At 37.4% G+C, this 25,267-nt stretch overlaps 3 protein-coding genes across 3 annotated transcripts; 1 reads left to right on the top strand and 2 right to left on the bottom strand.

Annotated features, from left to right (window-relative positions):
- Positions 1-1,656: 1,656 nt before the first annotated feature.
- On the bottom strand, positions 1,657-3,735 carry LOC141653728 (dof zinc finger protein DOF1.8-like). The gene is made up of 2 exons (XM_074461574.1): positions 3,450-3,735; positions 1,657-2,896 (listed from the first exon to the last, which is right to left on the bottom strand). Exons 1-2 carry the CDS (start codon positions 3,471-3,473, stop codon positions 1,865-1,867), a joined length of 1,056 nt encoding a protein of 351 aa, XP_074317675.1. The 5' UTR covers positions 3,474-3,735; the 3' UTR covers positions 1,657-1,864.
- Positions 3,736-15,803: 12,068 nt separating this feature from the next.
- LOC141653727 (pentatricopeptide repeat-containing protein At1g03540) lies at positions 15,804-17,995 on the top strand. The gene has a single exon (XM_074461573.1). It carries the CDS (start codon positions 15,934-15,936, stop codon positions 17,743-17,745), a length of 1,812 nt encoding a protein of 603 aa, XP_074317674.1. The 5' UTR covers positions 15,804-15,933; the 3' UTR covers positions 17,746-17,995.
- A 2,024-nt stretch (positions 17,996-20,019) lies between these two features.
- Positions 20,020-21,926, bottom strand: LOC141653726 (BTB/POZ domain-containing protein At3g05675). Its single transcript, XM_074461572.1, has one exon. It carries the CDS (start codon positions 21,433-21,435, stop codon positions 20,152-20,154), a length of 1,284 nt encoding a protein of 427 aa, XP_074317673.1. The 5' UTR covers positions 21,436-21,926; the 3' UTR covers positions 20,020-20,151.
- Positions 21,927-25,267: the final 3,341 nt, after the last annotated feature.

Raw genomic sequence — 25,267 nt, 5'->3', positions numbered from 1 at the left:
TCCCGAATTCCACTACCACAAAAAGGATGATCATTTGGCCACTCAGCCCCAGGGAGTGGCTACATGATCCATGTGTGGTGGTGAGGAATGCGTAGGCTGGGAGGATTCAACCCCCTCGTCATAATAAAAAAAAAAAAAAAAAAAAAAAAAAAAAAATAGTGAGAGGCACACACGCTGTACACAAGGAATACTAGTAGTAGGAAACAAACAAAGAAACAAGTCAAATGATATGATATGCTTGGGAATTAAGTAGGTGAAGCAGCAGCAGCAGGAATAATGTGTATAGAGTACGCAACTACTGTACAAGATAAAGATAAACCGGTGTTTCTATGCAATTTAATACTGCGTCCTATTTCTATTTACTCTCTTTGATTTCAGAGAAGAGCTGTCCTACATCTAAACTCTTTCTCTTTATTATAAATCCCATGTGAATGCAGCATGAGTTATCATTCATACCTGTCTACGTTTTTCTTTTATTTCTTTCTTTCATGGTGTTTTAATGGCCCCAAAATGGAACTTGTACCACTTTTCACAGCCTCAAATAAGGCAGAAGGATAGTGCAATATCAGCAAGTCTTGTTATAGACGGATATATCCGTCTATAACAAGAGACGGGTCAAATACTCTTAAAGTGGTGACATTTTTGGGCTCCACCACGCAAGTTGTTGTTTGTCTTATGCGTAATGTGGTATGTTACTTGGCCCGTCTTTAATTATAGACGGATAGTTACCGTCTATAATGAGATTTTGTAGTGCAATATAAACAACAGGATTATTTCTATCATCGGTAGTTTAACTCCGTCTAACCACTAGGCTACCGCCTTATTATTGCTCTTGAGAGCTTGTATATGACACTATGAGAGTACACAAAATCTCATTGAAGACGGGCGATATCCGTCACAAGCTTGTGACAGATACCATTTCCTCTCACAAAATACCCATTGAGAGGTGAGTGGGAAGACACGTGGGTCCCACCTTATCCTCTCCTTTTTGTGAGAGTCTTGTTTTGTGACGGGATTAGCCCGTCACAAGCAAGACGCTTTGATGAGAGTATCAAGACTGTTAACACATTTAACTCCATTTTTGCTAATCATTCTGTAGTAGTAGTAGTAGAGTAAGGATCCTCTCCATTTCCTTCTCTCCATTTCTTGTCTATTTCCTCTCACAATCCTATATTATATTAGTATTCCACATTTATCTCATCATTCACTTGCACCGTTTGATCGTTTTAAAATCTAATCCGGACCATTAATAGGAAATGGAGAGGAGAAGAAATGGAGAGAATCTAAATTGGTAGTAGTAGTAGTACGCACATGTTGATTTTGCGCAACAAAGCATAATTCTAATGACAATCACAAAACTAATATTTGTAATTATCGTTTTTTGTAAATGAATAGCAAAGCAACAAATAATCAGCAACAAAACAACAGGGTTTTGGTGAGTTGCCCATCTGCAAAAATCCCTCTTCTGATACAAGACAAATAGAATATAGCTTCATACATCATTATCCAACTCCTCCATAATTCATGGGCTACTTGTTTTCTTCTGTGTTTCATCAAACACCATTTAGTAGGTTTACTATAACTGACTTGGGAGACTCAACATGATTTAATTACCAACAACCCATTGCATTGCATTGCATGTAACCCAATCTGTTCTGTGAAAACTTCAAATTTAATTCCAAACCAAATTATCACCACCCAAAATATAATTACCAATCTAAACACACACACACAAAAAAAGAAAAAAAGAACACAGATCAGAATAATAATTAGACTAGTATAAGAGGGAAAGTTAAAAAGGTAAATAAAAAACTTGGTTAATAATAATTAATCTTTGTGCAAAAGATGAGCTGATGCATGTTGTTCACCAAGATCCTCCAGCATCCAACATACCACTCCAATAACCATTAGTAGAATCCCCATGCTCTTCTCTAATTTGCTCTTCTTCATTACTGTTATTATTATCACTATTATTATTATTATTATTAGTAGTAGTAGTAGTGTTATTATGATCAGCACCACCATCAACAGTGGTACTTGACACTTGGTTCAGATCTTCAAAGGGAAACAAAAGCCTTCCTCCATTGTTCTCTACATGCCCTTGTTCTTGCACTTGCAATCTGTCATACCCATTTCCAATACCATCTAGGGAAAAATTCAAGCTTGGTCTGTACTCTTGCAAACTTGGGTATCCAGATGAATACTCACCTTCATTGTTCGGATCTGGTACCGCCATTGGTATAAACGGAGTCAGACTCCTATAGCTTGAAGATGTAAGCCCGTTTAACAGCTCCAAAGCCGATAAATGATGATAATGTTGATTATGATGATTATCAGTAACTGGCTCCTCTTTTGGGTTATTTGTAGGGGCTACTACCATAGATGGTAATTGAATGAACTCAGAAAAGCTTGTGAATTGTTGTTGATGAAGATGTTGAGAAGTGGGAAACCCCAAGTTGAGATCTTGGGCATGGATCTTATTATTATTATTATTAGGGTTTGAGTTAAGATACTGGGTTTGTGCAGCAGCAACCAAATCATGAGAAGAAATTCTCTTACTAGAAGGCGGCGAAGAAGACGTAAAACAAGAAGAAGAAGATCTCTTGTTCTTCCTAGAAGCACCACCAACAGGAATATTTCTCAAAGATCCACCAGCAGTCCAATACCTCTTACATGCCTTACAAAAATACCTTGGTTGTGTCAGACTGTAATTGTTATAATAACAAAATTTGGTGTTGCTTGAATTGCATCTTGGACAGTTTGCACCTTCATCTTGTTTTGGCCTAACTTTTCTCTCTAAAGATGTTGAACCTACTTTATTATTATTGTTGTTGTTGTTGTTGTTGGAGTTTGTATTTGAGACTTTATCTTCTATTGGCTTCACCATTATCTCCTCCTATTAATAAAAACAAATCCAAAAGGAGTAACAACAAACAAAAAAACAAAAGTTAGAAAAAAAAAAAAAAGTAAAGCAAGATGAAAATGGACATAAAGCAGATGAAAAAACAAAAAAGCAAAAGAAAAGAAAAATTCATATAACTTCAAGATCCAACAAAGTAAGTCAAAAGCAAAAACAAAGAAAGAAACAAAGAAACAAAGAGCAGATTAATTAATATGAAGACAAGTTACAAAAATAGGTGTGACAAAACCAGTCCATAACAAAGAGAACAAAATTCAACCACCTTAGCTTGTAATTAACTTTTCTCTACACTTTTTCCCAGGAATTTAAAAGCATGAAATGAAAAGGAAGCCCTTGCTTCAACACTTTAGTTCGTCACTTAAAAATAGAGTAGTTTATTTTACATAAAAATAACCAAACAAACACAAAAATTGTACATAAAAGACCAAACTTAAAAGAAAAAAAAGGGTATGTCATGCAGATGGTAGATGGGATCAAAAGAAAGAACTAACAAAAAAGGAAGTGGGATGTTGGTTGAGTCTCCAAATACCTGAGGCCATTGAGCTGTGTCCATTATTGCTGATGAAACGCTAATAGTGTTCAATTTCAAGAAAAAAACAGATAAAATTTGGCCTCTTTCTTAGTGTCTGAGTTTTGCTACTTTTGATGTGCTGTGTCTGAGTGGGAGAATGATGGATTGAAGTAGAGAAGAGAGATAGAGAGAAACTTGACGGACTAATATTCAATTAGTAGCCCTCATTGTGAGAATATTTGTCTCTGCCAATATTAATTAATTCAACATTTTTAAATGGTATGTCACGGACTCACTCAGTAATGTATACTCGTAGTTCTCCATGTTAGACAATGTTTATACGACTTGGTGGTAAATGGGTTATTCGGGTCAGGTTACTTTGGGTCGGGTCGTTTTCAAGTAAATAATTTATTGGGCCATTTTTGGGTCGGGTCGTTTTTGGCTCGAGTCACTTCGGATCGGGTTATTTTGGGTTGGGTTGTTATGGATTGTTTGTGTCATTTCAGGCCATGATTTGCCCTAATTAAGTCATTTCGAGTCATCTTGGGCCAATCAGATCATTTTGGGTCACTCAATCCGAGTCACTTTGGGTCGGGTCAGTTTCGGATCGGGTCACTTCGGGTCTATCGAGACATTTTCGGGTCATACATTACGGGTTATTTTTGGGTCTTCGGTCGGTCTTATCGGGTCGAGTCAGTTTTGTCAGGTCCATATATAGGTAGGTCTAATAAAACCTAGGTCTTGACTAAAAGACGAAAAAATTAAAAAAACAAAAAAGTAAACTAAATAGAAAATGCAGAAATATACGTATAATTATACCAATGTTTTTACATTTTCCATCTCTACAAAAAGACATTACTTTTGATATATTTTGAATTTCATTTAGTTATTTACTTTGGTGATACATAATTTTCATTTAGTTATTTACTTTTGATATATTTTGAATTTCATTTTCGATCTCTACATATATACACTACTTTGGGTCGGGTCAGTTGCACTGCCTTTGCGTATGTTTCCACATCATTTCTATTCTCACTACAAAAAGAATTAAAACAGGCGACTGATTTTGGCGACTGAAATCAGTCGCCAAAATCAATTTGGCGACTGAAATCAGTCGCCAAACGTCAGTCGCGGACCTTAGTCGCCTTTTTTAGCTTTGGCGACTAAAGTCGGTCGCCAAATTTAGCGACTGGCAAATCAGTCGCCAAATACCAAAAATGGCGACTGAAAGGGTAGTCGCCAATTTGGCGACTGATGCCAAGGTAGTCGCCATAATGGCGGCGAAATGATCGCCAAATCTTTGATTCGATCGCCATTTTTGGGTGACGTAGCCAATTTGATCGAGGCATTTGGCGGCGATTCATAGATTTGGCGACTACAAATCGATCGCCAATTTGGCGACTACCTTAATATCGATCGCCAAATTGGCGTCGACTTCGTCGCCAAATCGATGTCGATCGCCAAAGCTACTTGTAAGTTTTGGTGGATTTTTTCGTTTTCATTGCTAGCCAAAAATGTACAACCTGCATACAAACCGATGTTCCACAACACCATACATCCCATTTCAACACACACAACACCATACATTTCAACCCAACACCTCCCAATTTCTCAAACTTCATTTCATATATTGAAAATGAAAGTTTTACAAGCTAAACTATTCTAAATGTTCAAGTCTAAATGTTCAAGTCTTACAAGCTTACATGCTAAAATCATCTTACTTGGAAGCCAACACCGGCTCCACTCCCCCATGTGGACCATGCGGATCATTTGGATCGTAGTTGGATCTAGGTCCTGTTACAACCTTGCCACCAATTCTCAAACATTTCCATTCTTTCCTTCATTTTCCTAATTCTTCATCACGTTTGGCAAGTTCTTCATCACGTTTGGCATCACGTTCATCACGCTCTCTTATTTGACTTTGAAGTTGACTAATAATTCCCGGTTGATACGTGTTGCTGGGAATTGTTGAAGTCGATCTCCTACGCGTTTTCTCATAGAAAGCCGGTGTTGAACTTCCGGTACCATACACATTCCCTTTCTTGAAGCCATCCACCAACTTATACCATATGTCATTATCCGGAGTTTCTGGATTGGCGGTTTTTTCTTGTTCAAATGCTTCCTACAATATTAAACAAATGGTTGTAAGTTAATATGGTAACCACCTTATATACGACATTTTAAAAGAGAGTAAATTAACAAAAATTAAGTGTTACGGAAACTTACATATAATTGCTTGTCTTTTGGCTTAGTCCAAATTCTAACCCCTTTGTGGTCAACCCTGGAATGCGTGTCCGAAAATGATCCTGTACCGACGCAATCGGTACCGTGACTTCTTCTTTCCTCTCTGAATGAAAAAAAAAAACATACATGTTAGAAAATCAACAAAAAATGTAACATAAAATAAACATGTTGCATTGAAAACAAAAAAAAAGTGTGAAATAATAGACAAACTTACCCCCAACATACGATTCCAGAACGATCGTGAACCCGCGAAATGAGTAGGCTCGTTCACGGCGTGTTACCTGATACGGACATTCCGTTCTTGAGACGGTGACCAAGCATATGATTGCTACAAAAAAAAGCGACAAAATTTCATATTAGTATTTATAAAAGTATAACCTTGGTTATTAAAACAAAGAATTACGGAAAATATGTACCCGAAAGTTATTGAACCACGCATCTCTTTGTGCTTGAGAAGCTTGTGTCCACGATGTAGGAATTGGACCCACGAAATTAGTCTTCGTGCTTTTCGTGACACCTCGTACCACGCAATCGTCCATAAACCTGCATTTATTTTGAACATGTAAAATTACAAACAATTATTATTTTAAAAAAAAAAAAATACAAAAAAAACAAAATAGTAGACTAATAAAGAATAAAACTTACCATAATCCCGCTTACTCAAGAATCATCTTATGATTCGAAGTGTACCGATCGGCACCCGTGGCTCGTCGGTAGCGTCGTCTCACTCCACGTCACCGTCACCGTCATGCAGCATCGGATCCTCCCGCACAAACTCCTCCTCCCTCCGGACGCGTACTCATCCTCCTCTTGAGCCGCCTCCACGCTTCCTACCTCGACCTGCTCCCGACCATCTGCAGAATACAAATAAAAATTAACACAAATAATGATAAATGAAAATTATACAGACTTCTAAATTTTAATAATTTACTCTTGAGCAATACAAAATTATACCAATTTAATCATCTTCATCTTCAAACCCCTCGTCCTCATCCTCATCCTCTTCCTCATCGTCATCATCATCATCATAATCATCTTCATCTCCAAACCCCTCGTCCTTCCTCCTTTTCTCCTCCTCCCTTCTCCTCCTCACCTCATCTTCCCCCTCCTCTCCTCCTCTTCTTCCCTTCTCTCCTCCTCCTCCTCCGCCTCATCCTCCCCCCCGCTCTCTTCCACATCATAAAATTCTTCCTCTTCCATGTCTTCACCATCTTTATTCTCATGCTCATAGTTGATTTCATCGGGTGGAGACAAAAGCGTTTCATTTGAAACGTTTTCTTCTTGGAAAAAAGTTGTATCAACTTGTGACCGTGCCTTCGTCTTAAAGATTGCACACCACGCATTTTGATTTCTATCATTTGTTGTGCTTGGATAAGTAGCAAAATACACTTGATGAGCCTGATGTGCAAGTATAAATGGATCATACTTAGAGTATGTTCTAGTACGATTCACTTCTACAAGCTTGTATTGTTCATGTACTCTCATTCCACCACAAATTATCCTTCCAGTCAACCTTGAATAAGACAGTTTTATAAGCTCGGCCACGTCCACTATAACTAATTTCAAAGATATCTTCAACTATACCATAGTATTCGTTGTCATCAAGAGAAGAAATAGTAACCCCCAATTGCACCTAGCCTTACCTTTACCGTGGTTGAATGTTTGAAAATTAAACCCATTAACCGAGTATCGATTCCACGTTCTTACCATTTTGAAGGACCAAAAGCCAAACTTCTTATCAAATCATCTTGAATATTCAACTCAATTACATGTTTCTAAAACCATGATGGAAATTGGTCCTCATGTTTGTCCCAAACATCATCCTTACTTATATTAGGATTCCTCTGAATGAAATCATTAACAAACCGTGTTTCGTATGGCTCCAAGAGGTCACAATTAGATAGCACGTAAAGGTGGGCACGATTATACTCTTTATCATCCAAATATCGTGTTTGCCCCTTTGATGAACACCCTTCATCATCTTGAGTTTGAAAAAATTCGGGTAAACTTCCGTCTACTTCATCCGGTTTCTCAACATTCAAGTTTTTTGCTTTGGTTTCTATATGTTTTTCAAAGTAAAGAGAACAAAAGTTTGCAATCTCTTCCGTTAAATAAGCATTGCATATAGAACCTTCCACCCTAGCTTTATTACCAATTTTTTTCTTCAAATGATTAAGAAACCTATAAAAGTTAATGATGAGTTTTATTAATAATAAAGTTAACATATAATAAATAGATTAGTTATTATTATTAATTTTAATTTAAAAGTAGCTAGATTATCTTAATTACCTTTCAAATGGATACATCCACCTATATTTGACGGGTCCCCCAACTTTGGCTTCATATGGCAAATGAACCGGTAGATGCTCCATGGAGTTAAAAATGCAGGAGGAAAGATCATTTCAAGCTTACACAATATCCGTGGTATTTGCTCTTCCAGACGAATCATGTCATCAACACATATTGAAGAGGCACATAAATCTCGGAAGAATTGACTAATCTCAACAACTGCATTCCAAACGTTTGTCGGCACGAGGTGTTTCAAAGCAACGGGTAATAATCGCTCCATGAATACATGACAATCATGACTTTTCAAGCCTTGCAACTTCAACTTCTTAAGATCAACACATCGACTAAAATCTGATGCATACCCATCAGGAAACTTCAAATTTTGTAACCACTCACACAATACTTTTCTCTTAGCTTTGTCGAGAGTGAAAATGGATGTTGGCTTAGACCCGTCGCCGCGAATGTGTAATTTGGGACGATGACAAAATTTCTGCAAATCTTTTCTAGAAGCAATGCTATCACATTTTTCACCTTCTACATCCATGATCATGTCAATTAGTTGCTCAAAGAAATTCTTTTCTATGTGCATTACATCCAAATTATGTCTTATCAACATTGTCTTCCAATAAGGAAGGTCCCAAAGAATGCTTCTTTTAAACCAACCGTTTTTCTGCTTTTTCAATTCTTTAAATTCTTCCTCGGTACCATCAATAGGGGATGGTAAATCACATACCGTCTTCCATATCTCATCCCCAGGCACTCGTTTCGGAGGGGCATCAAGCACCTCTTTACCTTTTGTGAAAGCTTTCTTGTTCTTCCTATGTGGATTTCCCTCTCGTAAGAAGCATCTATGACAATCAAACCAGCTTATTTTCTTGCTATTGGGAAGCCAAAATGCTTTACTTTCCTCCATGCAACAAGGACATGCTTTTTGTCCTTGTGTAGTCCACCCAGATAGCATACCATAGGCGGGAAAATCATTTATTGTCCACAAAAGGGAAGCTTTAAGTTGAAAATTTTGTTTTTTAGACACATCATAAGTTTCCACCCCAACTTCCCACAAATATTTCAACTCCTCCACCAATGGTTGTAAATAAACATCCAAATTACGTTTCGGGCTTTTTGGTCCGGAACAATAAGTGACAAGAAGATAAATGGTCTTTTCATACATAACCAAGGTGGTAAGTTGTATGGTGTGACCATAACGGGCCAACAAGAATACTTCCTCCCAAAATTACCGAAAGGATCAAATCCATCCGTACACAAGCCAAGTCGTACATTGCGGGGTTCCTTGGCAAAATCAGGATACATCTGATCAAATCGTTTCCATTCTTCCCCATCACTAGGATGACTCATCTTCCCCGGAGCACGTGGGTTTTCTTTGTGCCATCTCATTTGTTCGGCAATGTTTTTGGTGTCATAGATTCTTTGAAGTCTTGGTGCGAGAGGAAAGTAAAACAATTGGTTACATGCTATTGGTTTCTTACTCTTTTTGGCCCTCTTACTACCGTTGCTTTTTTCAACACCAAATCTGTATCTCCTTCACTTGTCTCATATCTATCCGCCCCACAACCTTTACATTTGTCAAGCAAAGCATCATCTTTCCAAAATAGCATACATCCTTCGGACATGCATCAATCTTTTCATGCGGTAATCAAGACCTTTAACTACTTTTTTGGTAGTATAGAAACTTCGGGTCATGATATTATCATCGGGGAAAGATTCCTCAAGGAACGAGGCAATGCCATCAACAGCAACAAATGGCATATTGAACTCACATTTCAAGGTAATTAGCCTAGAAGCGGCTTGTAACAATGTCATTCTGCTTCCTTCATACAAGGGTTTTTCTGAGGCTTTTAACATGTCAAGAAAGGCTTTTGCTTGTGGGTGTGGCGGTTGTTCTTCAGAAATAGTTGTATGGTCATCACTATTAAAAATAGTGGAATCCATAGCATCAACAACCATCTCTCTATATGGGTTCTCATCATTTTGTATTTGTTGGGTGTGAGTTTGTTCATGAATTGGAGAATATGCTTCTCCATGTGAAATCCAATTGTAATAATTTGGCTTAAACCCGTTTATAATGAGATGTTCTTCTACTACAATGTCAAGTTTGGTATTTCGGTTTTTGCATTTGGCACAAGGGCACCTAAGTTTTTTGTCTACCAAGTCATATTCATCTTGTTGTTTAGCAAATTCAATAAACTCGCTAACACCCTTTATAAATCTAGCGGTAGGACGTCTTTTCTTATTGGAATGGTCTAATCTTCCTTCATACATCCATGAACGTTCCAATCTCTTCATTTTAATCTAAAGAAGACCCCAAAGAAATTTAAACATTTTTAAAAAATAACAATAATATTAAATACAAAATTTAAACATTATACTCCACATTATACAATAAACATATGAAAACAATATATAAATATTGTCAATAAGTAATCCATCTTCGAATGGGGTCCTTATCACTCCAACCTAAACCCGTCAATGTACGTTTCAAGTCACTAGCAAACACACTTGTAATTTATTAATGAGGAAAAATTAAGCGACAATTCCCTTGATTCTCCAAATACACATATACATGTATTCGGAGAACATTAAAGGGATCGCCACCAAACTCATTCCTCATTAATAAATCACAAGTACGTGTTTACTACCTAAATGACTTGAAACGTGCACAAAGACAAATCCCAAAATGGGGACTATTCAAGAATTACTCCTAATGAGTAATTCTTGAACGGGTACTAAGTCAACATCAAATCAAACAACAACACAATCAAGTACTAAATTAATTAAGTCAATCAATAGCCCAATTCAACCACATAGTAAAGGCTTCTATCCTAAAGTCCGTAACATAATTTGAACTAAAATTAGTAAATTTAAAAAGTAATCGTAAGAGAAGGTTACCTAATCAAGTAAAAGCAAAAATGAAAAGAAAACAAGAAGCAACGAGCTACCACGTGACGGTGGTGCCTAGCAAACAAGGTGACAACCCCGAAAGAGAAAAGAAAAACAAAAATAACAAGGTTATTCTACCTCAATTCATCAATAACATGAATTATCAAACTAAATTTATCAAAATCAAGTCCTAAAGAAGGTTCTACTTAGCTAATAGATAATTTCTCTTAATCCAAAAGACGGTTCCACTTAGCTAATTCCATTAATGCAAAGGACGGTTTCACTTAGCTTAACATTAATAATAATAAGGCGGTTTAATTAGTAATAATAATAATAATAATAATAATAATAATAATAATAATTATTATGGTTTTACTTGATTAGTATGGGGATTTGTGCGCGGTAGCGGGTTATGGTTTCCTACCTTTCTCTTTCTCTTCACTTGGGGAGTTGAGTTCGGATGCTGTTGCCTTGCTCAAGCGGATCCAGAAATTCTCAGTATCTCGGATCTTTGGGGCTCGGGTAGCCGCTTACATTTTTACTCGTATTAGCTTTACTATTGCTAAGGGTGTGGGAGCCCAGCTTGTTTCTCGGCTCCCCACCAATTTCATGTAAACCTTTTATTTTTATTATAATGAAAGCTGCGCGCATTTTATAATAATAATAATAATAATAATAACAATAATAATAATAATACTAATACTAATAATAATACTAATACTAATAATAATAACAATAATTCCCTTCCCCCACCGCCACCACCCACGGCCACCCTTCCCCCACCGCCACCACCGTGGCCCACGGCCACCCTTCCCCCACCGCCACCACCCACGGCCGACCAAACCCCCACCCATAACCCTAAACCTAAACACAAACCCCCTTAATCATTCCCTTTTAATTCAAACACAAATTAAACTAAATCTAACTACAAATTAATCTAACATACTAACTACAAATAAATCTAACAAACTAACCACAAATTAATCAAACTAACTACAAATTAATCAAACTAACTATAAATTAATCTAATAAATTAAACTAAATAAACTGAAATTAAACAAAAACAACAAACCTAATTAAAGAGGGTGGATGTGGCGGTGGAAATGGCGGTGGAAGGGTGGTTGTGTGGTGTTGTTGGTTGGTGTCGTCCGTCGTTCGCCAAATCGCTGCTCGACTCTTTTTTTTTTTTTTTTTTTTTTCAAAGAGTAAAGTAGGAGAGAGGGGGTCGAAAGTAATTAAAAATTTGGCGATGACTTTTTGAATTTAGCGACGAAAAAAATCGCCAAATTTCATAAGTCGATCAAAAAAGATTCCCTTTTAAAATGACAAATGGTTTGTACTAAAAATTTTAGCGATCGATTGTCAATTTGGCGATCGAGTTTCGATCGCCAAATTGGCGACTATATCTAATTCGATCGCCAAATTGAAAGTTTCATCGCCAAGTTTGATTCCTTTTTTGAAAAAGTCAGTCGCCATATTGGCGACTAATTTCAGTCGCCAATTTAAAAATCAGTCGCCAATTTGGCGACTACTTATTTCAGTCGCCAAATTTCGGTCGCCTGTTTCAGATTTTCTTGTAGTGTCTTTTGCTATAAAGAGAGGCCTCGGATCTTCATTATTTCACACATTTGGAGTTGATTTTCCTCTCATCTTCTCTCTACCTCTTGAATTCTAGGCTGTGAGTATTACTCATCGACATTACATGCTTGATCAATCATCAACGTAAGCCCAATTCATGTTGTGGTATCTTCATAGTGCATTAGATCGATCAATTTGACCAACTCTCACAATCAATCAATCAATCTAGTTAACTAATCCTTGATTAATTCAAGGGCACTCTCCACGTAGTTACGAATAATCACTAAAATCGACTTAGTTAAATCTCGCGACACTAACGTACAAGTAAGTCTGAGGATGTTATCAACCCGCCTTAATCTTGTAATTATTGTTTTCTTATTGTTTATATTGTGATGTACATCGCATGTTCCAAACCCGGTCTCTTTTGGTTTTATAATCGTGAAATCTAAGTCTTAATTAAACACATAAATCTGTCTAACACAATGAAGGAACGCAAAGGTAGATGCGCTCCTTAGAAGAAACGCACATTATGGTGCACGTCTTCTAAGGGTCAGCCTGATCTATTCGTTTTACCCTTCTAAATTCCGTCTCGATTTGCTTGCTCGCTTAATGTTTGTTCGAGGATCATCCTAATTACGAGGCTCTTTTGTTTCAAACTTACATTTTATTTTCAAATCTTTTCTTAATTTCTTTTCACAAGTTTTAGTTTTATTTTCTTTTAAACCTTTTATAAAGTGTTAACCCATTTAAATAACAAATAATATTAGTTGGTTTGAATTCCTTTAAATCAATGTTCTTATTGTAGATGTCTAATAAGTAATATTAGAGTGTCAAATTTCAGTTTTTATTTTATTTTATTTTTTGAAAGAAATGATCAATTCATTAATAAATAGTCATACGACATTTATAACATGTGTCAAATTTGACCGGATACAACTCGACTAGAACCAAATAAAATAAAATCTCGTTCAAAGAAAGATCTGTAAACTTGAATTGCTCCAAAGCACATCCTCTATCATATCGCCGCAAACAGCTTTTCCCAAGAGGATTGTAGAATCTTGAGCCTTGACGAGAGACGCTTTCATCTAACCAAATTGAGTACAACCAACAAATCGACAACATATGTAATACCATATAACGATCCATTACGAAAATAATCTTTCGCATCTTCACCATATGAGGAACGATCAAGGCGCTCTTATCTATATTTCCAATAGAACTAAAACCTAAAACGACAAGGACTGAAAAAACTCCGAAAATAGAGACGGACAAACAGATCTCACCAAAAGAGAGGCTTTTATTGATTAATTCATAAAGTTTCATACTAATAATTGATGAATAAAGCTATTTGGGGGAGCTTACCATCGGTCAATAGTCGATAGAAGGCCCAAATTTGATTGATGGAGGTTAGAATTTTCATTTTATTTTTTTAGTTTTGACTTTGAGATTCTTTTCTGAATTCATTTTAATCAACCTTAAATCCTTGATAATTAAATATTACTCCCTTTTATTCTCTATATTATTCCACATTTGTTTTTTGGGTAGAATTTAGTGGGATGATGATATATGGATATAAATGAAAGTAAGAGAGAGAATGTGGGGTCATAAGTTATTATAACCACAACAGATAGACAAATAAGGAAAGTGGAAGATCTTTGTAAATTTGTCGTTTTAGAAAATGTGGGAGATGTTAGATAATAGTACTAGTTTAGATCCCGCGCAATGAATGCACGGTATTTATACAGTTACTAATATAGACTCTGTGCAATATATACACGGTATTTATAGAGTTTTACTTTTTAGTGTATTATTTATAGAATTTAAATTGATAATTCATTTATTTTTCATGTTTCTCTTTAATGTATTTTGATTACAGAAATAAATAAAAATTAAAATCGTAAGAAGTAATAAAATGAGTGTTTTTTTGTTTTTTTACCGAGAAATTAATGATGTTAATTTACAAATATTTACTAATAACATATTTTTAAGCTGCAAATTTTAATTATAAAAAGTCAATGAATTTTAACAAATATTTACTAATACTATATTTTTTAGCCGGAACTTCTTATCATAAAAAGTCAATAAACTTTTCTCAATAAGTTCTTTCAAAAAAAAAAAAGAATTTCCTTATCCTAAAAAGATCGGAGATAAATTTGTGTATGTGAAATATTAAATGTTATAAATTTTTTTTTTTTGGTTACAAAATGTTATAAATATTTAAATACAAAAGATTGTATCCATTTATAACTTATCATGTCCACACCTATATAGTACGGAGTATATGATAAAAATACCAAGCACTATTCTAGGAAATATGTTTTACACGGGAAAAGTTTGAGTTTCGCATATTCATTTAGTAACGTAGTTGCTCATTCATGGACGAGTTTTACTCTTTCATGGACTTTTTTTCATTATTTTTCCATAGCATGCCCTTTGTCTATAAAGAAAAAAAAAAAGAACTCTCTAATTCTTTCCCTCACAAAACTAAACAAATCCACAAAATTAGTCAAATCCGTCAAATTAGACAATTATGGATGCTAATTCTCGTATTGATCAAGTAATAATAATTCTTAATTTTATCAATTATATTATAGAAGTATCAAATTAAAGAATTGATTATACTAATTAAATTAGGGTTTGTTTAAACCGTCGCCGGCGTTAGGGGTGAGGGACGACCATGAAAGAGGATACATTATACTTGTAATGTTGTTGTCCAATGTCTGATCGGTGATACATTTAAAAACCATTCAACAATGAGTCTCGGTGATAATTTAAAAACCATTAAAGTTGTATTGTACGAATCCCATCGGCAGTACATGAACACATCGTTACTCATTATTGCTTTTGCTTGTTTGATTTTTTCGTTTTTCTTTTTTCTTTTTCATTTTAAATGTTTTGTATTTTTTAAAATTGTCTGAGGAGGTCGTCAAGACGGTCGGTGTATAAGGGAGGCGGCGGTGAGGGTGGTGAATGGTGGCTGACAGGTAGTGGTGGTTAGATGGTGGTAGTTAAGATGAGAAAAGATTAAATGAAGAAGTTAGAGAGAAGGAAAAAAAGTATTAAAACAAAAATCATTAAAATAAAAGGGGTATTATGGTCATTTACGTTCATAAAAGAGTAAAACTCGTCCATGAATGAACACCACCCTTTAGTAAATAGGGGATGAGGGACTAAGTGGGTAAGAGTAATTCTATTTCATTGTTGGGTCGTTTAATTCGCGTCCTCAAGTTAGGGCTTTAATATTCGAAATTTTGGATCGCTCTAGACTAACATATTTACATCGGTTCTTTGAGTAACGGTCAGTAAAGACCGAGTTCAAATTGATGTGTGAATTGTCATAGTAGTCATATTTAGCTCAAATTCACCATGAATAATGACTGGAGTTGTAATTTAATTCACCACTCTTGGACATGGCCATCAGTGAAGCTACTACGATGCTGCAACAAAAATGTCAAGTATTGAAGTAATAACAACAATTGTAAAAGTAGACTAGATGAAACGCAATTACAAACCCAATTCATCTCAAATCATCAACTTCTGCAAATCTGGCTTACTATTCCAAGCCATTAAACACCTTAACATCACTAACTCAACAGAAATCAGTCTTAATGTTAAACCCTTGGTTTACGCTTCTCTCTTGCAAACCGCAACCAAACTCAAGTCTTTTAATCATGGCTTCCAACTCCATTCTCACGTCCTTAAATCTTCTCTTCTTGCTAATAGTCTCGTGGGTAATAGCTTATTGTCTTTCTATTTTAAACTCGGTGGTTCGGGTTTGTTTCATGCGTCCAAACTGTTTGATGAATTGACTCACAAAGATGTCATTTCTTGGACTTCAATGATGTCTGGTTATGTAAGAGTCAACCCCAGAAAAGCACTTGACTATTTCCGGGACATGTTAAATAATGATATTGAGGTCAATGCTTTTACCTTGTCTGCTGGTGTTAAGGCATGTTCTCAGATTGGGGATGTTAAGCTTGGTAAATGCTTTCATGGAGTTGTTTTTAAAGGTGGGTTTGAGTTCAATTATGTCATTGCTAGCGCACTGATTGATATGTATGGGAAATGTGAACAACTAATGTATGTACGCCATCTGTTTGATCAATTGCCTGAACCAGACGCGGTCTGTTGGTCTTCCGTTATTTCATGCTTGACCAAGAATGAGTTATATGAGGAAGGTTTGACGTATTTCTATTTGATGCAGAGGAAACATAAGCTAGTACCCGATGAATTCACGTACGGCTCTATTTTGACTGCTTGTGGAAACTTGGGGAGATTGAAGCAAGGGAAGCAAGTGCATGCCAGAGTGATTATGACTGACCTTGGTGGGGATATAGTAGTTGGGAGTAGCCTAGTCGATATGTACGGGAAATGTGGGCGTGTTAAAGACTCACAAAGTGTGTTTGATAGGATGAGGAAAAAGAATGCGGTTTCTTGGTGTGCCTTGTTAAATGGGTACTGTCAAAATGGGCACTATGAGTCTGTTTTCAGGATTTTCAGGACAATGGATAATCCTGACCTGTACAGTTTCGGCACCATTATCCGCGCTTGCACGGCTTTGACTGCGGTAAGACATGGGAAGGAGGTTCATTGCCAATACGTGAGGAAGGGTGGTCAAGGTCACGTTGTTGTTGAATCTGCATTGATTGATCTTTATGCAAAATGTGGATTCGTTGATTATGCTGAGAGATTGTTTATTCAGATGCCTATCAGAAACTCAATATCTTGGAACTCAATGATATGTGGGTTCGCACAGAATGGTAGAGGTATTGAGGCAATTGGGTTATTTGAACAGATGATTAAAGAAGGTTTTAGTCCTGATTATATCAACTGTATAGGTGTCATCTTTGCTTGTAGTCATACGGGTTTGTTCGATGAAGGAAGGAGATACTTTGCCTCAATGACCGAACAATATGGCATCAGACCAGGAACCGAGCACTATAATTGTATGGTTGATTTGTTAGGTCGAGCTGGTTTGATAAAAGAAGCTGAAGAACTGATAGAGAAAGCCGTATGTAAAGACTCTTCTTCTCTATGGGCAACACTATTGGGTGCATGCACAACCAGCAGAAATTATGTTGCCGTGGAGCGCATTGCGCGGAAGATGATGGAATTTGAACCGAGTAATCATTTTAGCTATATTCATCTTATTAATGTCTACAAGTCAGTTGGTCGTTGGAATGATGCTATGAACGTAAGGAAGTTGATGGAAGTTAGAGGGGTGACAAAATTGCACGGCAAGAGTTGGGTTGAGGATACCAACATTGCCTTTGAAACCAACTTACCATCTGCTAATGTTCTCTAAGGTGACATACAACATTCTAACCACTCATTTCTTGAGGTTTTGGTATGTAATTGTGTACAACTGGGGGATCTTGCCTGCTATACATGTTTTGAGTGGCAAACTATCATTTGGGTATGTCTACTGTTATAGAATCTCCTTTTATACCCTTCAGAAAAGAAGGACAACACTGTTTTCTATATTTGCTGGGTTTTGTTAGGAATTGAAAATACATTAGTTCCAAAATATCCAATTTTTGAGCTTGTATCATCATCATCATCATATCATGTCATTCTAATAGTACATTGAGTTCCAAGATATCATGTCATTCTATATGACTCAGTTTGGTAAAACTAATTAAAAATATAGCTGAAAATTGAAAAACTAACTGAAACCTGAAAGACGGTTAATAAGGTAGTAGAAAATTAACTCAATGATTCTGTTACTATTGTTCCGGGTGTAATTCCAGAGCGAGTATTGTTACCACCCGTGGCTTGTAGAATGATGTCTTGAGTTGGATTCCTCGTCTCTATCGTTCCTCTCGGCCCCTCCTGCAACAATGAACGAACTGAGGGCTTGGCTTTGTGCCAAGCGTACTCACTCCGACGCTCAAGTCAGTAAACTTAGAGGGATAAGTTGTTATTACTTGGCTAAGGATATCCTTGACCTTGCTCAATATGTTGTGGTCAGCGGTGCAGAATATGCCCCATCAACTATAGCAACAGTTATAGAAGATGTGGCTTTGAGTTTCTGACAGCAATCTTATCATCACTGCAGCAGCTAATTTGCATCAGCTTGTTCCTCACATTCAGTTCATTCTGCAGCATAAGCCAAGTCAGAAAGGAATGCTGAGGGTAAGCCCATCCATTCCAGACTTGTTCATGCCAATTAACTTTAGGATTTTTATCCCTGATCCAATTCAATTGTAAGTTTGTAACCATCTCTGATTGTATAATCCTTCCTAGTAACATTCCATTCTCCATTTCTTCATCCCCGTCTAAATTCATCTTTAGTTTTACAGATCCTCTTCCAATTCCATCTAGAGTCCCAAGGGGCGGAGTCACCGTCCCAGCTATCTTTTATCTGTTGCTCCAAATGCCCCAACTTCGTTCCAAGGATGGATGAATCAAGTATTCAGGTCACTATTGCGGAAGTGTGTCTTAGTGTTATTTTATGATATTTTGATATATAGTAAATCAATGGAGGATCATTGGCAGCACTTGGGGCAAGTATTCAATGTCATGAAACATAGGAAAATACTCGCATCCTCCCGGAGGACGTCCTCCCTACACCCAAAGGAGGACCAAAATGGGAATTAAATATTGTAAAATCCTCTGGGTGTAGGGAGGATGTCCTCTCCACTTACCTTGCATCTCAAGGGAGACAAAGGTGGAAGCGGTCTACCGATCTTTGGCCAGAAGAGAAGTAATGATTAACAATATCTAGCAACATCTTTGAAGAGCTCAAATTAGAATGAAATATCAAGCTGATAAACCCAGATTTGACAAGGTTTTTATTATTAGTCAACTCATAAGATTCCTAGGACAAAACTAAGTGCAAAGCAATGGAAATAAACCACTACATCCTGGATATCTTCTGCAATAAACTTGACGCTGAGATTAGTAGAAGTGCAGCCAGTAAGCTCCAAAATTAAGTCCAAGCAATCAGTTCTAACTTGAGTTTTGATGCGGACAATTGCTAAGTTTTTTATTTGTTTTTTTGTGTTGTTTTTCATTTTGTAAACTTGTTTGGGACTCTACTCGCTGTAGGTCTCGGGGTTTACCCCGCCTTTTAATCAAAAAAAAAAATGATACAAACCCTTCTTGATACCCCACCTGAGCGTGTCTTTCATAGTAGAAGCTTTAGCCTGTAAGGGAGTGAAAGCGAAAAAAAAAAAAAAACTAGTTGTACCAGAATAAATAATGCTCCCGTTGCCACCTTCACGCAGAGCAAACCACTGAATAGGTGTTTTATGGTATAGACTATAGAAGACAAAACCATTGCTTGGGAAAACGGTTTTATAACCTCAAGGAAAACATCACTTTTCTCGTTCTTCGAGGCAATGTCGATACCAGCTTTGCAACAAATAAGCTGGCTAGACCTAAGTAGACTCGTTCTCTACAAATAGTTTGGATGGACCAAGTAACTTTTTTTTTCTAGAGATTAAAAAGAAAACGTTCTTAGCTCAGTGTCCTACATCATGAACATTTAACCAATATACATCTAGATAAAGGATGTTAGGAATTAGAACCACCCTGGCCACTTCAAAAATAAGATTACGACTAGCATCATCAAGGGTAATCAAATGTATCCCAGATATGAATTAGATTAAACACCAAGTTTATTGTTTTGCACGGAATCAGACAAATTAACAAAAAAAATTAACTTACATTGAACATGTTTGTGGCAAATTTGAGCCAGAATGTAAAATTAGGCAGATAAGTCAGAGGTGACAGAGCCATTGCTTACACTGTCAATCCCCTCTGCCAATCTTCTCTTAGAAGACTTGGTTCTGTAACACCATATCTCAAAAGCCTCAGTTAAGTCTGGATACCCCAAATGCTGAGATTCCATCCAACCTGCAAGTATATCAGCCTGATCATTTGACGGCAACGTCACTATCATTGAGACAATGGCTCCTTGTATAATCTGGCATAAGTCTTCATCCATCTTGTAAACCATACCTTCTCCCTCATCACCCAAAGTATCGAAAACAGGCTTCATTTTCTGAATATAAGGCAGCCATGTCTTCAGCAATTGCACCTTGCTAGCAGCTGCAACAATCACACTCCCATAGCTAACTGCATCGAATACTTTCGCTGTTATCTCAATTAGTTTTAGCTTTAGCCTCCACATGGCAGAGTCGAATTTGTTTTGTTCAACCACCGTCTGAATATTTCCTGATATCTCAGCCCATTTGAACACAAACTCTCTCATCAAGTTCATTTTTGGGAGTACATTACACAACCACTCAAAACCCAACAAGGTGTGTAGTATATTGGTCTCGGATGTTTCCAAGTCCAGGTCAGACTGCAAAAGGAGTCCAGATAACTCTGTGTGAAACATGGAAAACATCCGACAAAGACCAATCCTTATCTCAGATTTGACTTCTTCATCAGCTGTTACTAGGCGTGTGTCATCGTCTTCCCCTAGCATGTACTCAATCTGCTCTTGAGCAGACGTTCGAATTTCATCTCCAAAAGGAGGATTAGGGGTAGATATGGACATAGCATAGCGGACTGCAGCAAGGAAAACTGTTTTAGTTGAATTAGAATCTACAGGTTGAAGCCTTGCCAAAATAGGCATAGCTACATGGCCAAGCATGGGCACAACTCTTAGTATCTCCTCCTCTTCTTTATCCTCCCAAGGCGAAGCTTCTAAGTAATCAACACAACTCTTTACTATCTCCGGACATTGTAGAGAAACGGCAACCTGAAGAACGCCAATAGCGGAAGTAACACTAGTCCAGGAGTCAAGCAGCAAGTGAGGTGGAAGATGAAGGTGAGTCAAGACGTCAACATAATGATTGAAGTCAGAGGAGGAGCAGTGAATATCAATGCGAGAAGCGGAGTTTGGCAACGAAAGCAGGTGGGCAAAATAATTGCTCTTAGCTCTAAGGATTGAAGGATCAAAATGGAAGAATTTGTGAGAGCTTTGACAACTCGTCAAGCAAAGTGTTACATTAGTGATGTTATGATTGAGTTGTTTGTCCATGCGTTACAAGAAATGTTGTGTTGGTTCATAACTGTCTATTTAAGCTGCAAATCAGTAGGGGATCAAAATTAGAAACTGTTGTCTGTTTTAAAATCAGATGAAATCGCAAATAATTGATGGAAATTGAACAATAATATTAGTGGATTACCAACTAAAATGTGTATACAAAGTTAGAAACAATCACTGAGAATATAAGATTGCAAAAAGACATACATGGATTAGTAAATCAAACTTCAGAAAAAAAAAAGATTGACAGAAAGAAATGTACCAGAGAGAGAAGAGAGGAGAAGAAGAAAAAGAAGAAGAAGATGATGATGGAGAAATGGAAGAAGGGTGTTACTCAGGTTGAGAGTGAAATTGGGGATCCAGCAGCTGAAGCAGGAACAGCCTTGTGTTTCTCATATCTTCCTTCCTTTTTCTTTTCTTTTCTATTTCTATTTCTATGTCCGCACACTCCCTTGTCAATTCTTGGTTGGTCGCTCATCCCCTCTTCCTCACTAATCCACTAGGGACTGTTTTAATCCCAAGTTTCGGTATACAAGACCAAAATATTTGGAGAAAATAAGAATTTGAGACGAAATAATTGGTGAAATTAGATAGACTGGTAGAGTCGAAGTTTAGAAAGGCTAGAACATACATATTATGAAGACCGCGAATGAAAATGGATAATTTTAAAACACAAATTAAACCCCAATCCCGTTCAAGTTTCGTATCATCTCCAGCGAAGTCGCCAAATCGTGGACCACGCCACCTGGGACACGACGACACTCGCCCACAAAACCGCCTTATTTCACGATGAAGGGAGGCACGCCAGGGATCGCTAGGCTTGCTAACAGGTTGATTACTCACCCTCCTCCATCGAGTGGAGAACTCAGTAAATCCTTCGTTCTCATTTTGTGTCAGTACCTCCGGCGTACGGGTATTGGCTCGAATTTCAAAGTGTCTACATATTGTTCCGCGAACTCGACAACAACTTCATTCCGAATGGTGAACTTCTTAAGGTCTAGTGAATAGAATCATTGATGAGGGATTTCTTTCAGAGATGACAGGAAGCTCTGGATGAACCCTTAGGCTTGACTCCCATAGTGGAAATATAATCTTTGACCATTATGTGATTCAGCAGGTCTTCGACCTCCTTAAACTTAGGAATGTAAGTGAGGGTGAAGTTTTTTGACAGTTGATCACCAACGGGTTTAAATCGTCGGTTGTTCTCCAGTTGGATATTGTTTCCTTGAGCCATGAGGTTCTCTTCAAGAAGTTTTAGCCTCTTCTCAGTTTCAGTCAAAGTAGATGGAACAAGTCCTCCACCAGTTTTGTTTTCCATAATATTGATATGGGTTTCCATGTGTAGATACCTCATTTCTGCACCTCCCGCAAACCACCCGGTGATGATTGGGCCGCATGTTTGATACGCGGAGCGATTTGTGACAGTTCGTGAGATTATCGTCAAGTGTTTGCTCAAATATTAATGTCGACCTCTTAGTTGTCATCTACGTCCTGATACGGTCGTTTTGGCAGTAATTAGAGTACATTCGGAGTCCGGGTCAAAAACCGTCTCCATTTCTGATAACTGTTAAATCCCGAGTCAGAATATTCTGGAATGTTCCGGATATTTCTATTCCATATTTCATAAATTTTATCTTTTGGCAAATAATATCCCGTAATATTCATAAGATAATCGAATTATTTCCGTCCTACCATAACTCAAACGCGGAAATCTTTCTTGACGGGAGGAAACCTCCACGGGAATAGACGCAGCAGTCTTTGCGCCTCTTCCAAGAGACGCGATGGGCTAGCTGCGCCTCTTCCCAGGCCCTTCTTTGCATGATTTACGTATCTTTTTCATATCTTTCCGAGATTCACTTCCAAAGAGTCTCCGAAACCCTATTCCTTCACGTGATTAGTATAAATAGGAGCTTTCGTTCCTCATATTTCTCACGCGAGTGTCTGCCCTTCTCTTCTCCCTTTGCATTCTAGACTTCGTTCTTACTAATTGGCGCCTACGTGCTTGGACTTCCGACCACGTAAGCTCGGATCTTCCGGTACCACCCTCTCCGTTGCATGACCGACCAATTTGACCAACTACACTCAATCAACTTTAATTAATCAATCGTTTTCCTCTTACGAGGGCACTCTCTTTGCATTCGCGTCGAGCATTCACTAATCGATATCTTAGTTCTTCTCGTTTCGTCAACATGTAAGTCTGAGGGTGTAATAATCCTCTTTTATTTATTGTATTTTATTTATCGTATCATCATTGTAAGGTTTATGTCGAAAATACCGTTAAAATCGATTTCTAAAATCCTTTGTTAAAACCTGTTTTTGCGGATTTCCGAGAGACGATTGACGTCGAGAAAAGACGCAAAGAATCGCGCCTCTTGAAGGAGCGCGATTCTGCTGCGCCTCTTCGTGAGGCTGCCGCAGCTCTCGCTTCTTTTCTTCTTCCTCGTCCTCTGCAATTCGCTTTGTTATTTGTTCGTCCGTTAATTCTTTGATATAATCGCCATTGATAATTCACATGCATATTGTATCATATTAATCATCATCATTAACTCGTTTTAATCATCATAAGTCCGACTTAAATCCTAAATAATCCATATTTACGGGTTTTCGTCATTAAATTCAAACCCGGATTTCAGAGATTCAATTTGTTCATATTGGGTTTTAAAGGATTCGTCATTGATATAGTTTTCGTTTGTTTATTCACATGTTTGTCGTATATTCGTTGTATATTCATCATGTTTAGACTAGTTAATTGATTTCAACAGAGGACTCATTCATTAACATCGCTTCATTAATTCGTCATATTCCGTCTCATCCGTGTTTTATCGCTTTTATGACCATCATTCACATGTAATTAATCTGTTAATCACTTTCATCCGAGTAAATATTATCAATCAATCATTAAATTTACCAATCGACATTAACGGTTTGCGATTCGGCTTCACGGCCAGATTCACCCTTGGAAATGCAGACGCGGCGTCTGCGCGCCTCTTCCGAGGGCGCGGTCTCTTGCTTTGTTCCAGGATGAGTTCTGCCTCTGAACTCTTTTTCTGCCTTGACGTAATTAATTATGCTACGTATTAATTAACTAATATCCGTATTATCACCTTCTGATTCCTGTTCGTTAATTTATTTTATTCTTTTATTCTTTTAATTCTTTTTTTCTCAAATCATCCGTTTTAGCGGTATTTTCGACATAAATCGCCTATTCCATTGTAATTATTGTAATTTATTGTATTTCTTTTATTGTTTGTATGCTTTCACATGCAAATGAGCATTAATTCCTACTTCGACCCCAATTGTTTGCTAATTACGTGTCAACCGACTTAGTTAAGGTCTCACATGCTAGGATTAATCTATGGATGTTGCATTGCATGCATATAGCCGACGATATATCGAGTACGAATAACTTCCCTAATCATTAGTAGAGGCCGCTATCGAGGCGGGCGGGATTAGGTGTTCGATCAAAAGAGCTTCCTAATACGTACCCTCACCCCTTACTCCAGATCTCCGTGAGCACCCGTGTTCATTGGCATCCACGAGAGTCATTCTAGACATAGAATGCTAAGGGTAACGATTGCTTAGTGTTCATGTCACTACTTTGTGTCTTGACATGACACGAGGTATTCGAACGGTTCCAATTTCCCATAAAAATTGGTGGCGACTCCATACAAAATGCAAACGCTTGTCCCGTTTCTCACCAAGCGCCCCCGTGGGCGGCCTGCTGTCCACACCATGTGATTGATTGTGACTTTGAGAGGAGCGAGCAAGTGAGCTAGTTGTGCATTGCTCATTCCTTGGTTAGGTTGGTTGATAGTGGCATCCGAGC

This window comes from Silene latifolia, chromosome 4, assembly GCF_048544455.1.
Source record: "Silene latifolia isolate original U9 population chromosome 4, ASM4854445v1, whole genome shotgun sequence".
NCBI lineage: Eukaryota > Viridiplantae > Streptophyta > Magnoliopsida > Caryophyllales > Caryophyllaceae > Silene > Silene latifolia.
The sequence above is the reverse complement of the archived record's forward strand: the minus strand, read 5'-3'. Positions and strand labels throughout refer to the sequence as shown.